The sequence below is a fragment of the Odontomachus brunneus genome, unplaced genomic scaffold, assembly GCF_010583005.1.
Source record: "Odontomachus brunneus isolate Ranch 3 - 2012 unplaced genomic scaffold, Obru_v1 Obru_scaffold_018, whole genome shotgun sequence".
NCBI lineage: Eukaryota > Metazoa > Arthropoda > Insecta > Hymenoptera > Formicidae > Odontomachus > Odontomachus brunneus.
In genome coordinates, this window is record NW_022639468.1 from 1,021,489 (window position 1) to 1,040,232 (window position 18,744).

General features: G+C 46.4%; 1 protein-coding gene across 6 annotated transcripts in view; it reads right to left on the minus strand.

The window, feature by feature from the left end:
• The window catches only part of LOC116841751, a 177,891-nt gene that overhangs the window by 68,438 nt on the left and 90,709 nt on the right, over positions 1–18,744 (minus strand). For 5 of the 6 annotated variants that reach the window (XR_004377598.1, XR_004377600.1, XR_004377599.1 and 2 more), the window contains one exon: positions 3,193–3,243. The exons of the other annotated variant lie outside the window; for it this stretch is intronic. Coding sequence is in view for 1 of the 5 variants with exons in the window: in XM_032810077.1 (XP_032665968.1) it covers positions 3,209–3,243 (35 nt within the window). In the remaining 4 variants the exon portion in view is untranslated. The remainder of the gene's footprint in view (positions 1–3,192; positions 3,244–18,744) is intronic. 6 annotated transcript variants of the gene reach the window in all.

Genomic DNA, 18,744 nt, shown 5'->3' on the forward strand with positions numbered 1-18,744 from the left:
ATTTCCGTCGAGTTTGCTTGTTACGCAATATGCGACACGCGAGACGTTACTCTCCGTCGTCGGTCAAGAGAGGACCGAAAGGAGGATCGTGGGAGACGGGTGAAGGGGTCGGAGAGAGCACACTATAAAATGTAAATGACCAATTAAACGACGAAGCTGTATTTTAATGATCTCGAGGCATGCAAAGCTGCGGAAAATCCAGCTTAGGGATTACTTGTCCTTAAATTATTTTCCGTGCCGATTCTCCGTCTCTACCCGGCAGTCTTGAGCCGTTTGCAGCGTGCATGAATAAATAAGATGCTGCTTAGCGACGAGAGGGACACCGCGTCCTCAAAGAAAAGTGACTCCGTCGACGCGCCGTCGAGACGTCGGACGCTGCCCGCGCCGAATCTTTCGCGGACTTTCTCTCGTCAGAGCCGCGAATGTCGTTCCCACGCGTGTCGAACGACGGAAATCGAATCGTCCAAACAATATTGCAATATATCCCCGAGTCGAAATTGATCCTACTTTCAGCTTTACTATTCCATTCAATACCTGTTTGGATACCGGCTGTAATACAACCTATTTTGACGCTAAGAAAATTGAAAAGGGAAATTTCGGACATCATCAAAGTAGGAGTAAATTGTATCGTTAGAATTAAACCTACTTTACTAACTTAGCTCCTACTGCGTTGCAGAATCCAAGCTTTAACACAGGGCCAAAATTTCAACTCAGGTTTATATACTGCAATAAGTTGGTTTTGTAACTATTTTTTTTTACATTTGTAGCCACCTTAAAATGTCAGTTTAAATGTCCAATTGTATATGCGTTATAGCGTTATGCGCCAAACCCGTGATCATTATTATTAAGTAAACTGTTTTGCTGTTTTCTATCTTTCCGATAGTTTGTGCTTTTTTCTCTTTGTATCAAAGGAGACGTTTTGTCATAACAAATAAATAAATATTTCTCAACATCTCTGTGTGTGTGTGTGTGTGTGTGTGTGTGTGTCTATATATATCTCTATATATTTATCTCTCTCTCTCTCTCTCTCTCTCTCTCTCTATATATATATATATATATATATATATATATATATATATATATATATATATATATATATATATATATATCGTCTCTAAGCCTGAGACTCAAGTTCTCCGGCGAGAGAAACAGCATCGTGTCTCGTTCACCCCTTCCGAGGAAGAGAAAAGAACGTCCTCTGCCACCCCTTCTCGTGCGCCCATTCTATGCGTCTACTTATGCGCAGAGAACCCTCCATGGCGAGACGCGGGTTTGATTTCAATTAGGCGCGCTAACTCCGCGCCGGGACACCCCTTTCTTCCGGCCACCATATCGTCAATGCTTGTATTCAGCACGCTGAAAGAAGTTTACTTTCGCGCGGCGGCGACGCCGACGCAAAATTTTCCTCCCGCTTCTTCCGCCCGTTGACGAGAGCGGAAGAAGCGGGAGAGGGTGAAACAACGAAACATGGACGAATGTCGCAATTCGTGACCGACAGTTGCCAGACAGACGCGGTTCTGAGACGGGCGACAGAAGAACGGAGAAAGAGGAGACGTGAATCAAAGTGTCGGGCTAATTGCGATTTTAAATGACGTCACTCTTTCTCTCTCTCTGAACAGCGAACGACGGACACGTGTCTCGCGGGGATCTGCCGCGATATCATAGCGATCAACCTTCACCGCGGCTCCATTCCCGCAACGCAACGTCGTCAATCAAGTGGATACCAACGGCAACCTCGGGCGGAAGCTTCGCGGTCCATCCATGCGTGCGAGCGCGTCTGCAGAGACACGTATCTCGGGACGACGAACGCGCACGGATCCGTCACGCGGACGTAGAAGGAGAAACGTACCGAGACAGAGAATCTCGTCTTGACGACGACGACGACAACGTCGACGACGTCGATATTATCCCGAGGCTCGTTTAGAGACATGGGGCAACGTACGGGGGCTTTCGTTCCGTTGGAAAAATATTTATTCGATCGCGTTGGAGAGGACGAGGAGAGAGAGAGAGAGATCTTATACCTACGACAGACATGCACAGACCATTTCTCGACGTGCATCGGTGCACGGCCCTTTTGGGATTCGCCGCCGGTAACGAGAAGTCTCAATCCGCTTGAAGCAACGAGCGAAAGAGCTCAGAGAGTCCGAGGACCGACAGCCCGGGGGATGTGGTGGTAAAACATCGTCCCCGACGCCCCGAGTCTGGTTCCGCGAGGAACGTTTTTTTTGCGAGAGCACCACGTGACTGATATCGTCGGAAAGAATGTGAACTACCGTATGCGTGCGCGGGCACGTACGTACGTATGATCTTCCTGGTTCTCTTTTTCTTCCTCTCCTCCCTTCCCCCTCGTTCCCTCTCTCTCTCTCTCTCTCTCTCTCTCTCTCTCTCTCTCTCTCTCTCCCCCTCTGTCTCGTGAAAGCATTCGTGCACGTGGGAATGCACGTGTACTCTGGCCACATCTCGCACATACGCGGCCGCGTGATTCTGACGTCACAGACGGCGAGACTGCATTCGAATGCTATGGGTATACATATGCGGGTATGCCCTTAATAGTCTCAAGCGCTCGTTGGGTGCTCTTTCGGAAGCATCAGAGCGAGATAATAGTCGCGGATATCTCCGCTCGTCGGAGATTTTTATTCGCGAGAGCCGCCGATACTAACGGTGGGGCTTTCGCGCGGTCGTTCGCAAAATGTGATTAAAGTTGCTTGAAGTTGAAACCGGATATTCAGACTCCACTCGTCTACCTTTGAATCCGATGCACGAGGGGAGAACGTATTCCCTGTGGTCTATTGCATTAACTAATATTCCGTTTTAATGAAATATCCCGGAACGGGAACGTTGCACGAGATAGAGAGAGCGACTTTCGAGGCGCTTTCGGCCGAGTGCACGGCGCCTATGTGTCCGACACGGAGCTCCATTTCGCGTACGTAGTCGCGGCCGAGGACGAAATAAATCGGACGGCCACGCTCGATTTGATTTCGATCCGGGAATGGGCGAGAGCGCGGTCGGTCGGGACTCGCGTTAATTACTGGCAATTTCGGCGTTTCGCCGCTCTTTAAACACCGCCTTGGGAATTAAGCGGCGCGCTCTAGTATAGTCGGCGGAATGAGCGGCGAAGAGGGGCCGGATAGACGCTCGTTTCTTGCAGCCGTTTACAATTTATAATCCTATTACAGGATTGCGGATACTCACCGGTATGCGCGACTCTTCAAGTAGATGCGAAAGCTCCTCTGAAAAGGGGATCTGAAACGCGAAAAGAAAAGGGACTTGAGCACGTCATAGGTAAGGAGACCACTTGATCGTTAATTGCGGCTGTGTTAATTGTGCGACTTATAATCACGGTTATCTCGCTGAAGGCGACAACACTCCGGATTTGTGATAATGTTACGAGGTTTTGCGCCTGCGAAGTGACGTCGCACTTGTTCCTGCTGACAGTTCGCTCATTATTTCATCTTAAATCTTAACGCTTAATTTAACGCTCGCTGTGCTGATTGACGTTGTTTTGCATTGGCGTCAGTGTTGGACATTAATGGATCAAAATTTTCCTTGACTATAATAATCGGCAAATCGATAACCGAAATTAATCAATCGTCATGAATAAAATCGTAAATACTTTGATCGATTGATGAAATCAATTATTAATTAAACTTTGATGTGATTGATTATACACTAATTAATAATTAATTTTATCAGTCGATTAAATTACTTGTGATTTTACACATGATGACTGATCAGTTTTGATTATTGATTGGCCAATAATCTTAGTCAAAGGTTTTTAATCAATTACTTCTCAACAGTGACTTGAATTACTGATGATTAAGAGTCTACTTCCATCGAGAGTGGTCAAATGACAATTTGAGACAAACAGATCGGGACGAACACGCAGTACAAGAACAGATGTCTGTTTATTCTTTTTAGTTTCATTCAACGTCAATTAACCTCTCATGATTCACATGATTTTCTCTTTCAAAACACAAAGACCCCTGCTCGGTCCGTAATTCTTAATTAATGGAAATGGAATATATCAAAAGTTTGGCATGAACTTTGGTCTCCAGTTAAAGTGCTCGCACGCGAGAACGCTTCGATAAAGCATCGATTTTGTGTCTCGTCAGTCTGAGAGACCGATATATGAGTCTCACTGAAGGTTAAAACTGTAAGATGCGCTGTCGTAAAATTGAATATTCATGACAAGAGATTACAGATCTGTTATTTCCACTGCTTCGGTAGTTTCAGCGATAACGATCGCGTGATTTTTTCGTCGATTATATCACAAGAAGATATCTGAGATGTGAAAGATATGCAGTTTTTCACGTTAATAACATATAATAATCGCGCTACGGAGCAGCGATTACTGTGAGAATAAGGAGAGGTGAACGTTAATTTCGGATATTTTTAGGAAGTACATCGTTACCGGGCTGCCTCGCGTGAGAAGAGAACGGCAGGGCGCGTTAATTGATTTTTCATTCGACAAAGCCGCCAGGAGCTCTTCAACGCACCGCAGACGGAAAACGAGCAGCTCGCGGTGGAAATCCTCGTGAAAACAGTCGGCGCATCCGGCAACCGGCGGATCTGAAACCCTCTCAGCGGAAATCTTTCTCCGCTGGAATATTTAGCGGCCGGGCGAGTCGCAAGGGACGCAATGAAAATGCACGGGGAAAATCGTCCCTTCCTTCCGCCGGCGGGAATTTGAAAGTCTCCCTCGAAAAACACTTTAATTTCGCGCCAAGTAGCGCCGCTGTTTTTGCAAGAAACTCTGTGTCAAATTCCGCGTCACGACGCGGCGAGGGAAGGCCCGTCCTCGAATGCGCGACGCCGACGCGTGTGTAAAGGTCTCATTTAACTTACAAGTGGCAGCAGCAGTTATCTCACGGCAGTCCGCGTGAATGATAATTCATGTTCAGACGGTCCGCTTTAACGAAGTCGCGGGAAGCGAGCGGGAACGCGGAAGTTCCGGCAGAATTAATTCTCTCGCACGACCCTTGTAGTCCCGAAACGGAAATCGCGAGTGCCGCGGAGCTGACTAAACGAGAGGCGCACGTGCAATTCATTTCGCTCATTCATTATAGATTTTAATACCAGTCGCGTCGGGATCTCATCATAAATTAAATCCCGTGACAGACGGAACAGCAGTCCGGACGGCGCGCAGTCGAATCTGCGGAACGCGATGCGATCCGCCGGAATCGCGGATCATAATTTTTCGGGATGAATCTCGCGATTCTCCCCGCACAGGACCCGTGCACGTCCCGTAGTCAATGAGCTAATTTTAATTACCGCAGCGGCGTGTGTCGCGTTTTTAATGGAGCTCTCACGGCGAGCGCGCGCGCTAGGCACGTTAGAAATAAATATTTATATTCTACATTGCAAATCGACGCGCGACGCGTAACGCGGCGTATAAAATATACATGCATGTATTATGTATTGTGACGCGCAATGTGATATATACGGAATTTATAATGCGTGCAATTGCGGAATCTCGGGAAATTTCATTAATCCGTGCGATCAACAGGAAGAACGTTTGCGGCATGGGGGAAATTTTATTCATTCAGAAAATATGCGAGTACTTGGTGCGAAGGAATGACGAAACGAGCTTGAGGCGCGCGATGGTTGTCGGAAAGGCCAGCGCACCGCTCGAAAAACAGCGTGTATGTGAAGCCACGCCAATGTGGATTCACCGGCAAACTCGATGTGGGTTCCATGTGTTCACGTGGCTGTGACGTTCGCACACTCCCCGACATACCGGAACATATCCCAGGGGGAAGGGAGGGGACACGCGAGGAGAGGCCATTAAGTGGCACCAGCGCCAGTTTTCCCGTCGTTTCTTCGCGATACCGCTGCCTGGCAATCTATTTCCCTCCCTTTTAATTACACGCATTACTTACGCTCGTTAATTAGCCTCTAGCGAAGGATCAGAAAGCCGGGAGGGTGAGCGCCCAGACATCGGATGCAAGCATTTGCCTCGAGTGCTGCGCTCCCCGGCACTACTCCTTTCTCACCCCCGCCGCCGCACGGATCCCTCTTGGCTTGATTGTGTAACACCGATCTCACGGATTTTTTAATAAGTTAGCAGAAGCCAACGCTTGTTTATCACTCCACGAATAACAACACGATCGCGAAAATTAAATTGAATGTCTGTGTAAAAAAAAAGAAAAGGAAAGAGAGAGAGAGAGAGAGAGAGAGCGAGAAAAAGAGATCCGTTCCGGCCTCTCTTTCTCTTTTTGCGCGACGCTAATCAATTGCTCGAGTCAATCAATGGATTTTGGCCAATCATTCCATCTTCAGCAAATCGAGCAAGAAGCTGATATCTTGAGAGAGAGAGAGAGAAAGACAGTTTAGGATATCGTTTAACTTCGACGTGATTATCGATACGCTGCAAACCAACTTTGGCATCCTCATCGACCACACACACACACACACACACAACTTTGAATAAATCCATAAGTATTTTTATACATCAAGGAAAGAGAGTTTTATACTTTCAATCCGATGGGTATCGCGAGGAACGGTCGGACGAGGGCAGAAACTCAAGTTTCTCCTTGCGCGGTACTTCTTCTCCACTTCACTCCCCCTCCCGCCAACGCTGCCCCGATTCTTCTATCGTATCTGAGAAAGGCGCGGCTTCCTCCTCGCTTGAAACCTCCGAAGAGAAGCCGGCGCTACCCCCTCGGAGAAGTAGACGACAACGAGGAGGAAGAAGAATAAGATCGTCGGTAAATCGTCGGCGGAAAATCGGCCCTCGGTGACTTTTATACGGCGACATTTCGTGGTGTATTACTATGATATGCCGAGCGCCAGGTACGGACGGTTGAAAGGGAATCAGGGGAAGAGGAGGTGGAGGAAGAGGAGGGTGGAGGGCGCGATGCATTCTTCTATTTGCATCGGAGCTTGCTATTCTCCTTTCTCCGCGGTCTCAATTACCGATGCGCCATTGTCGGCTGCTTCTTTCAATTTGCCGAGTGGTACTTCAATGTATAGTTGGTGAACGGCGGTAAGCTACTTATAGATCGCCCGTGGAGGCGTTTGGAAATCGTACGGTTCGGCGAGCGTCGAGTCAACTCGAACACGCATAGCACGCCCGTGATATGACTTTTCCGGCGGAAAATATAAAATTGGCTAGCTCTCTCGAAAAGAGAGATCCTCCGCGCGACGCCATATTCATCTCCATTCGCTCCCCATTCGCCAGTTCGGCGTCATTCACTCTCAGTTTACGCGTTTGACAACGCGCGAAGAATCGGTAGATTAAGCGGACGAGCGCGGAAGTTCCGGCAGAATCGCGTTGTCCTGTTCCTTCGTCTCCATCTCGCGCCACGACCTGTCAACGTCGTAACTCATAATTTGCCACGCTCGCCTGTGACCGTGCGTATCGAGAGGATGCTCTCCTTATGAAGACGCATGCACCGAGTTACTCGGGAATACCAAGTCGTGGATTCGCGCTAATAATTTCACAAGTTAGTCGATAAATTTCCTAGGTAAGGAGGTACCGACTGTACCGTGAAAATCGTAAGCGTAGAAACGCGCGGGGATTTGACCGTATATCACACAACGCGCCGGGGAAAAAACTTTACCACCCATTGCTAGGAAATATAGCACCCTACGGTATAGGAAGGATCCTGCAGCGAGCGCCGACCACTGGCTGTCTCATGTGTGTGCATATAACTAGTGGTTATATAGTACAAGTGACTGCGATAAAATATAAGTAGAGTCGGGCCGAGCTGTTTCGACGTTCCGGGCAAAATAAAATATCGCGACATATATATTTTATAATACGTGGATTTTTTTTCGTGAAATACAGTCGCATCCTTGAAGGGAATTTCTTTCTTCTATTTTGTTTTCAGGAAAACCTGTTAGCGATATAGCACGATTTCATGTATCATGCACGGAAAAAAGCGTTTGATTGGATTAACCAAAATTCTGGCGAAAAATATGAACGAACCAGACAATTCCAGGGTTCAATTTACTAGAATCCCGTCAAATTCAACAAGATTTCTGGTTACACTTCAAAGTGGAGTAACTTTAAATCCAGACTCCGGGAATCACTTTTAGACACAATATAGATAAATCTTTAACTTTTTCAAAATTTTTTCATTATTTTTTGGACATAGACAATACACTTTTAACACGCCTGTGAATCAATGCATCGATAACTTTGTGATAAGAAACAGACTTGCCTGTTTTTGAAAAGAGTCACCTCGCACATCTATGAATTGATGCATCGATATATCACTGATTAAAGATCGTTTTTTCGCACATCGTTTTTTGTAATATATATATATATACAGTTTATAATTTTATATATAATTTCTAATCTACTACTTATATAATTCCATGTATTTCTGAAAAATATATCCTGAATATAAATCTACACTGGCGGATTAGATGCTTAAAGTAAAATGTAAAGATAAAATGATGCCTATTGAAGGCTTAATGAAGAGGCTAGAGAGATTAGAGCAACCTCTCTCTAGCCTCGTAAGCATGCGAGGAAAAAAGGATGCGCGACTCCCGTGTCCTGACGCACGCGCGAAACCCGCAAAAGGTCGCAAAAGGGAGCCGTTGCGAGCACTTGCTACGCTTTTATTCGCGTGTTCCATTACGTCAGTCATAACCAGATCGTGCTTCGCCTTTCAAACAGGCCTGACGAATATGGAAGTGTGTCAACGGGTCGCGACAACGGCACGGCGTGGTGTACTTTTACCAATGTCTCGTTTCACTTTCGCACGGGGCCTACACGTCGGGGTCATTCGCGCCGCTCGTTCGCGTTACGTCAAGTACGCTCGCTTTCTCTCTCCGTGAACTTGAAATCGAATTATACACGCTTACGCAGCCAAGCGGTTACGCAATTCGTCGTGATCCCGGGCGCGCGTCGATACCTGCCAACGTGAAGCCGAAGCCATCGAGGACGGGCACCATTCGTTGAGTCGCTCCCTTCGCGCCGATGTAAATAGGGCCGGCGGAATTTTAATCTTTATTTAATTTCAAGATCCGATCTCTCTTAATCCCGGAAAGAGTTTTCCCCGACTAATTAAAGTTATCCAAGTTAATAATTAAAGAAATTATCATACACACCATCCGGTAAAATTCACTCTGCTAAGAATAAATCGCCGTCGCGTCGATCATAGGAAAGGCGCGGGTGAAATTTGTAAAAGCTATCAGCTTTACCTTCTATATGCACGAGCGAAATTGTGCAGCGGGATTGTTCGGCGCGATAGTTGAACGCCACAAATTAGATTTGCTCGAGTTCTGATAACATTTACGGACCCGATTAGCTTGCACGCGCACACGCGCCCACACAGAACATAGACACACACACGCTCAGCCAGTTAACGAATTACTTGCCGCGCGTCGTCTTCGAAGGAAATGAAGTCGACGCGACGCCGGAAAATTGGAGACACGCGCGAGAGGAACGGAACGGGATTTATCGCTCAGGATCTCTGCCCGGGTCTCCGGCGGTAATATCCGCTGGTGATTCAACTTGTCTCGAGGGTGTCTTCGGGCTAAGGCAATAACAGAATAATCACCGTTCCCACGTGCAATGAGTACGGTCATTAAAACGCGACCGGAGCAACATTAATTATTATCAGTAACGACCAGGAAAAGAGTCTTCGCAATCTCGCATCGCGAGGATACAAAGGTCGATGGTACTTTGTCTTTAGCGCATCCCTCTCCTTCCGTCCCACGCGACGATTTCGTTCGACTAATTTATCATCGTTGTTTCGTTCGTGCACTATAACGTTATCTGCGATCGGGTGGGGGAAGGCGACGAGGGGGTGACCTCGCCAGAGTACTCTCTTCCCGTGCGCAGCTCCTAATGCCGTGAAAAACAGAGAGAGAGAGAGAGAGAGAGAGAGAGAGAGAGAGAGAGAGAGATAAATGAAAACAAGCGCGCTTCGCTTTCAGAGGTTTCTGCAGCTTTCGCAGTTCGTCCTATTGTGCCCTACGAGCACAACGAGTACCTACGATGTCATCGTGCCAACTGCGAAATTGCCGACTCCGTACGCGCCAGTGGTCGCGCTAATTATGAGAACGAAACGGCGGGAAAATAAAAAGGAAGGAAAGACAGGCAGCGGGGCTTAGGAAGAGAGGGAAAGGGCCAAAGGGTCCCCTTAGCCGCGCGCAGCACGACGCGCACAATGCGCAGCGCGCGATTCCCACCGGCGTGGCGATATATCGCGAATTCTCACAGTGCCGCGCGGAGTGCGTTCACTCCGCGCTCGAGGAGTCGTCGACCGTTTCTCCCTTGACACGCGGAATATCCTGTCATGCCACTGTCGATCATACCATCGATTATTTACCGACGCGATCGTCATTGTTCAGCTCGTCGCCGGGACCGAGATACGCGTCGCTTCATTGTCTCGCGCACGCCGCAGATAAACCGATTGCAGCTGACGCGTCCGACTGACGCGTGGTAACTATTTCATGTGCACACGCGCTCCAGTTTATTAGAGAGACAATTAGAATCGTTTCTCGCCATTTTATATGCCGCGTGACAGCGCGACGTCGCGCGCCGAGTGCTCAACTGAGTGAGTCTTCACGCTCGCCCCCTCCTCCGCCTCGACGATCGACCACGCCGTCATTCGCAACGGATAATGCTTAATTGTGTCTTAAACGAGAGAAAAAAAAAGTACGCACAATACAAAAATGTCATTCCACTGCTAAGATGAGCGATCAGCCAGTTTATTTTCCTTTCAAGTAATGGTTATCTTCAACAAAGAATGTCTTCTTGATAATAGTCTCAAAATATATCCATCACAAATTTGAGAAAAGTTTATTATAACATGTACTCAAAAGAAGAATTTTTATTCTTTTTATCAAATTACTATAAAACTTTGTCGAAAAAAAGTCACTTTAATTTTACGTGTGAAGCAAACTGAAAAAGTCATTTGGGCCATTTTAAAAGGTGCTCGTCTCTCGAAGCACTTCGTTGAAAATTTAATCAAATATTTAGCAATTTATTTTTCGCGAGAAAACTATGTGACCTTCGAGTAGAAGAATAAAGTAAGCTTCAATAATTTTTGGAACTTGTGAAACACTTGCGACATTTTTGTTTGAATGCAGGATGTATTCTTATGTGTGAATAATTAACGTTCCTTACTTTTCGAGCTTTCCTCGTTGCTATTTTCCGACGGCACTCCAGGTCGCTGTTGCACCGTAGCGGAGTCGTCGTCAAAATCGAAGAGAGACGATTACGCGAGGGCACTATCCTCGTTAAGTGCACAGACATACTCTGATAATGCACAGTGTAAGACGCGCATGCAAGAACAGGCTATTGGAAAAGGAGCGAGACCTCGTGCGGTACATGAGGTGAGCACCATTCAGCAGACACGTTAATCTCCTCCGTGTATATGAACACCCGAGGCCGGGCGCGCTAGCTTTTACGACCTCTCCTTGAATGCGATAATGGCGCTATTTATATGTAGAACTCAGTATTCTCACGGCGGTGCATGTAACGCAGGACAAATGTGTGCACCTGCCGAAGCGTATCTTCGGGGGAACAGGACGCGCGCTTCTAAAAGGCCGCGCGCGTGTATACAGCGCGCGACTGAATCCACCGGCACAATTGCGCGACGGATAACGACTCCTATAAAGTGCAGAGAGAACTTCTGGCAGCGCGAGAACGAAAAACGTCTGTCCCGCCCTCCCCCAGAAAGTGACGCTGCTTTACGATGCGACGGCGCGCTCGACGGGGAGAAACGTAAGTACGACCCGTACGGCGAGATGATTTCTCGTCCCGCTTATAAATCGAGGGTACTGTAATCGAGGGTAGCTCCCCCGGCGGGAAATTGAAGCGATTGAGATACCCAACTCAGGAGATTTCACGCGTATTGTATCTGTGTGCTAAGAGATTTACGATTTAAGAAAAGCTTCGCGCAAAATGTATAATTTTAACGACACCTTGATCTCCCTCTTTCTCTCTTTGTTTTAATTTCTACATTGTCTTCGAGTCAACCTATTCTATTTTTACAATTCTGCAAGCTTTACACTCAAAAAAGTGTTTTTGCAGTCGTAGCGAAAATTATCTAAACATGAGAAATTAACTAAGACGAGTAGATGACTAACAAACACTACTACATCGCATATGTTTGTATTTAATCAGTATAGATGATAAAAGCAGAATTTCTATCTTATCTGTTTGTGAAATTTGACAAGAAAGTCTTTCTGTCGCGCCCACTCAGATTAAAGCCCGTTACACTTCTTACAAAAATTAACTGTGACAAAAAGATAAAAAGACTAACGACAGACGAATGTATAATCCTCACGCCCACCTACATTTGCTTGCAGATATCGCCAGGATGCTGCTGCTGTAAATTCCACGTACCGCAGACAATTTTTTAGCAGATGCAAAAAGCGGGGATAAATTTTGACTGTGACACTTAGAATTTTACTAGCAAAACATTTTTTTGAGTGATAAGCGATCTTAGCCTCAGGGTGTGCAGAAATTCTACGTTACTCTCTTTTTTGTTCTTGCTCTCCTCTCTAAGCATTTTCCCGCGGTCCGCGCATATGTGCTTGCGGACACGAGGTGCCGTAATTTCAGCGCGGGGGCGATAATTTTTAGCGGAATTTCCCGGCGAATTTCGCGAAGCCGAGCAGCTCCTCAGGATGAGAGATCCCCGGCAAGCTCTTTAATGGAGTGTCGGCGAACGGGATTTATACTCGCGTTACCGCTGTCGCGATATTACTTTGTGGCCATTCGTTTCAATAAACTCGAAATTTCGTAATGGAGATTGACAGTAGCAAACGTGCAATCGCACGCCCGCTCCCCGATCGACATAAGCGATTGCAACGCTGTGCACTCCGATGCATTAACTGCAGCTGCTGCGGCGTTTCTGCACAGGACGGACTGCGACCAGAATATTACATTATGCGCATATGGGTCACATAAATACATCGATCTCATTAGTCGCCGATAACAATCGGGCCAATTCATCCGATCGCCGTCAATGACAAAATTACTGAGTGGGCATAGGCGACGTTTAATTATTCAGTGACCCAAATCAAAGTGCTCATGAATTTAATCCGGCTAATTTTCTCAAGCTTCGTAATCGCGTTGCATCTTGACAAATGGCGTTGCTCATAACGAATGCTCATAACTGATCGTGTTTGCCGGGGCGAGCTGCGGGCGAGAAAAACCACCCTGCGTGCACGAGCGATCGTTAAACGAACAACGAGTCACGTTGCATATCGTTAGAAACTCGTTAGGTTGTTTTATCTTTTAATACGATTGCCGGCGCACGCGTATGAGAAAGAATTACGCCTATTAACGAATGTACACTCCCATCACTTAGTCATTCATGGCGAGGAGTGCTAATAAGATTTTGCCCGTTTCGCCGCATAATAGCTCATTAGCCCGATCGGAACTGCACATCCGGGCGCAAAAAAAAGCAGCTTCCGACAGGCCGAACTAGCCCACGTCTGATTATCTCGTTAACGACGTCATTGGCAGAAGAATCGATGTGGCGATGCGCGACCGTAGCGCCGACGTTCTAATTAAAACCCGACTAATGAAAGAAACGTTTGCGAAAGTTTTCACGGATAGAGCTCGCCCGCGGGTCGCATCTGCATTTGCGTGTTTCCGAACTGGAAAGTGACTGGAAGTGAAGTTCTTATCGCTGCCCCATTCCCGGCTTCGTCGACGCGCACATTCGGATCACGTACGCGTGCTGCTTTACGAAAATACACCATTTAATCTGACGGTCACTTCACGCTTGACAGATGGATGACACCGAGATCTGATCTCGGGAACGCGCGCGATACGTCTGAGAAAACTTTCACTTGAACGTCGCGCGAAATAAAAACTACGAGAATCTTACGAGGTCGCAGATGTGCAGCCATTTGTGACCCTCATGGAAACTCAAGACCGGCAAGATAGCTGGAGCCGGTCTAACAGCACTTGCTCGAATATCCCGGGACTTCTATCAACGGTGGATGGGGCCGAAGTTAGTAACTAAACGAGTTTCTCACTAACAAACCCACTGGCACGAAACGATGTCGCTGACAGTCGAGGCTTACAATCGGTAGAGAGAGAGAGAGAGAGAGAGAGAGAAAGAGAGAGGAGAGGTTGCGTTAATATTGTTCAGAAGTTCGCGCTACGTGATATAATGAGACTAAGTGTGGGAGAGAAAGCGGAAGATAAGGTACGAGGTTATCCAATAAGCTGAAACAATAAGTTTGACGACATTAACAAAATAAATTTCGATGGAGGAAATAATCGAAAGTGCGTGGCGTTGGGAATCGATTGGCGGTATGGTTATTCGTGAGAATTTGATTCTCTGCCAATATGAAAAAATAGAGACGCCGGAAAGTGTTTTGCTCTGCTTGATGGCAAGAGAAAAAGAGTGAAAGAGAAAAGAAAATATCGATTTTTTCATAACTTAAAAAACCAAAGAACATTGTAGAAGATAGAAAATACAATATTATAAGAATTTTGAGAAATCTCTGTTTCGAACGGCGAAAATTCAAATTACTTCTGAACGTATATACGGAATTTTTCTGAAAATAGACAGTCGGAATAAGAGCTAAACTAAAAAGACTATTCGTGGAAGAACAGGTACGTGCTTTATTCGCGTGAAAGAAAAACACACGGCATGGCCGCCGTAAGGCAGATACACAAGGAGGTGCGCCACAGCATCCTTACGGATTTTTCAAGAGAGGAAGAAAAATTTTACTAGAAAATACAGCCTTAATAACTAAAATTTCATAAAATAACGTACTCTCTCCCTCTTTCTGTCTTTCTCTCTCCCTTGCATTAATATTGAATACATTATATAACTTTCATAATGAAGGAAGTACTCCCTCTCTCTTTTCGGAATATATAAACCAGCTAGAATAAAGTAGCTTGATATTTTAAGGATTTTCTTTACATAGACCTACGCTACACAGTAAAATATAAACGGAATAAGATTATGAGGAGAATCACTACCCCGTTAAAATCGGGACGCTCCAGGCTAAGTATACTCGTTGTTTATAAGCGTCCATATGGCCGGCGCCGGACAAGGATATCACGCGTCGCTCGTTTCCGCGAGCTTCCTCGCGCTACAAGATCCCTTTTACAAGATCCACGAACGAACGCAAACCTCGGCTTTGCGACGAAGGCGACAGAAAGAACAGCGGACGAAGGGACGAAGGGGATGGCGCGCTCGACAACTTGTGGATCGTTTCATTATCTTGGAGTGGTACTCGCGCGCAACTTCTAAAGTTCGTCGCACGGAAGTCGGGCTATCCGTCTGGGCGGAATAATCATATCATTCAGCGCCCATGGAGAGCCTTTGGCAGCCGGCGTCTTGACACGATCCTAGTTAGGTATCGCGCGCGTCGCGAATCTCAGCGCGAAATTCCTGTTCGCCACCTCCATCTACCCAACCACCCTCTTCGAGACTCACGCCTGTAAAAGACTCGCTTGTTTAGAGTACCCACGTCATTCAGCGTCGTGCTGTAACTCGGCCGCGTGATTCGCATACCGCCACGTTATCTTCACAACGATAACAACCCGGAAAGAGAGGTAAAGAGAGAGAGAGAGAGAGAGAGAGAGGAAAACATTACTGTTCGCTCTGGGATATTACTCCTTCAAGTGCTTCAAATACGCTATAAAATTATATATTTAACGAAAAGAAAAGAAAAATTTCTAAATTTCTAAATTAAGTGATTTGGAAAAAGTTTACAAATGCAGGCAAAACAAAATAATTTATATTAATCACACAAAAGGCAGTAAATAATAAGTCGCAATGTAATTTTAATAAGATATACAAAATATTTCAATAAAAGAGGTAATCTCCCAGGGACGTATAGATTAGTGAAAATAAATTTCTATGCAATTTTTCCCTACAACCATCCTAAGCATTTTTGCTCACCTCCAAAAAGAGAGAGAGAGAGAGAGAGAGAGAGAGAGAGAGAGAGAGAAAGCTACGATCTAAAAAGCATTAAAAAAAACTTTTATATTATTTAGAAGATTTTGAACTTAGAACTTTTTTATATTACTTAGAATATTCGTATCATTTTTATACTAATCGAAGATTGTTAAAATAGCAATAGATCCGAGGGAGTTTTCCCGGCTCCTCGACATAATATAAAAAAATTATATAAAGCTATTCTGACAATTGTTGGATATAAAAATGACACAAAGATTACCGAAATCTACTAAGCAATAACACAATTATTTTGAGGAAATGTTTTTCAGATCCTAACTTAGGAGGCGAATATCTTAAGTGAGTTATTGTAGGAAAAAATTTTGTATTAACTTATGGAGTTATTTTCATTTACGTTCCTTCCTAGGGACGTAAATGGAAATAACCCCATAAGTTAATTTACGTCATTACGTTCCTAGGAGATTGTTTAACTTTACTGAAACACCCTACATAAGGTGTCAGGGTGACAAAGTGTACCAGAGAGAGAAATTTCAGAAAGTCTATGTCCAAAGCATTATGAGAATTACAAGTGTACTTCCGTATAAGAAGAAATTTGTCACTATTGTATAAAGAGAAAGAGTGAAAAAATGAGAGAGAAAGGTACGAGTAGAGAGAAAGAGAAAGAGAGAGAAAGAGAGAGAAAAAGTAAAACACGTAACCTTATTTTCCACCGCTTAATTTCTCTTTGAGGCGATAACGATGATTACGCGTACCGTTACATACGATTACGATCAGCGACTAGATCGCATTACGCGGCGCTCTCGTCGTCCACTACGTCGAACTTATCATCCCTCTGCGATGCGTGAGGGTGCATCGAGGGAGTTTTTCACTGCAACCGCGCGTAATGACGTAATGGCCGGATGGCGGGTTTTATTTTCTCCGTCAGTGCCGTAAAGCACGAAGAGGAATCAGGGAAGATTAAATCCCTTCTTCAGCATTTAGATCGCCTCAGGCGCTTCCGCCGTGGAAGCACTTCTACAATGAGATATCTATCTCCGGAATTTCGCGCAAGGACGATGGCAAATTTGTTGTGCTCTTGAAGATCGGACGGGATGTAATAAAGTAATGGATGCGGCGATGTAGACTCGGAAATATATCCTATCTCTCCTCCTTCCTCCTCGAGAACTCTCGAATCTTCGAATTACAAAAGGAGAATTTGTCTTTCCCCGTAAAAATCGGAGCGTGTTATTACTCGCCCGAGCTAAAGGGTCCTTTTTTTCTTATTTTTGCGCACGGAAAACCGATTACACTTTAGCGAATTAACTCGCACGTACTCAGCGCTTAAATTTCATCCGTTCGATGAGTTAACCCCAAGTCTGCGGGCAAAGTATGACTTTCATCCCGCACGACTCCTCCCCCACGCACAGTTCCTGTGAATCCGCACATCGCTGCGCTCCTCAAAGATTTGCGAGGCTAAAAAACGAGATAACGACGACGACTGGAACTCGTTTAAACCGCGAGTGCCCACATAGAAAAGGAACCCACATCCCACATTCTACCATTTACGAGCAATCGCGTTTCCCGCAAAGTTTCGCCGAGAAACCGAAGCCGGAGGGGGCTCGCAAAAACGAGAGCACCGAGATGGGTTTGTTCGCGGCTCACCCAGCACGGAACGAACAGCGGGGAGGAAGAGAGAGAGAGAGAGAGAGAGAGAGAGAGAGAGAGAGAGACAGAGAGGGAGCTGGCAAGGAGAAAAAATAAGAACGCTCCAAGGAGAGGTATGTGTGCGCGCGCGAAGGAACGAGGAAGATACAGAGCGCGGAGGCGAGGTGCGGTGAGCCAGTAATTAAATTTGCAACTGTTAATCAAGTTCGAGCGAGCAGATCGATGCCAGAACCGGGAACCACAGTGGCCGCGAAAGAGGGAGCTCGGTGGTGCGAGCGAGACGAGAGGGAGACGGCGTGGGAGCGAAGCGTTCGTTGCCGAAAAGGGGCGGCTGAGTCCCGCTCAATAAAACATCGGACAAACAGGACGATCGAACGGAGGAGGAAGCGACACTTGAACCTTTTGATTGGAGATGATGGCCGTGACAATGACTGTGTGTAAGAGAGAAATAAATGTCGTGAAGCGGCGAGAGGACGGGGAAGGCGCGGAGGAAAGAACCGTTGCTCCTCAATCTATTCGATAACGACGCGCTTCCTGCGCCTTTCCATTGGTCGAATCGGTCGATTGTTTGTTTCGCACGCGTATGCGTGGGTGGATACGTATGTGACGCGTGTCTCACGGTTTTCGCCAGCGAGCCTCGCCCTCCATTGCTCCGCGGGACGTTAATCCCGCACCAGGAATATCGGAAGTCGCCGTCATTACGAGCAATCGAGGGGGACAGGTCATGAGGACGAAAACCGCGACGCACCGTAACACAAGAGTTGTCCTTCCCGCGCGTGAATTATGCGTCATTTCGTCGATTAATCGCGGTATCGTGTCGCGGCGGCTCAATCTGGACCACGGGGACGTGACGGGCGCGCGGGGGCACGGGGCTCCCTATCGCAATTGGAAGATAAATGATGCGTATCGGGCTGCGCCTCGGGTTAAAAAACCAACCGCGTCCGTGAGAGCGCCGCGCCGCACCGCCGGCGATGCCGGGCATGTTCGCGAAAAGCCGAAAAATAATATGAGTCCACCCGACAGATTGATAGGCCGATTTAGAAAAAGATTGCAGCCGCTAACTACCCGCCAAATCCAAATATCAAATTTCCTCGGGGCCAAATTTCATCGGAATTAAATTGACAACAGTGTGGATGGAGAATTTTAGAAGCACCGATAAAAGCGATCCTTATACACCGCGCGATACCCCGAGAGAGAGAGAGAGAGAGAGAGAGAGAGAGAGAGAGAGAGAGAGAGAGAGAGA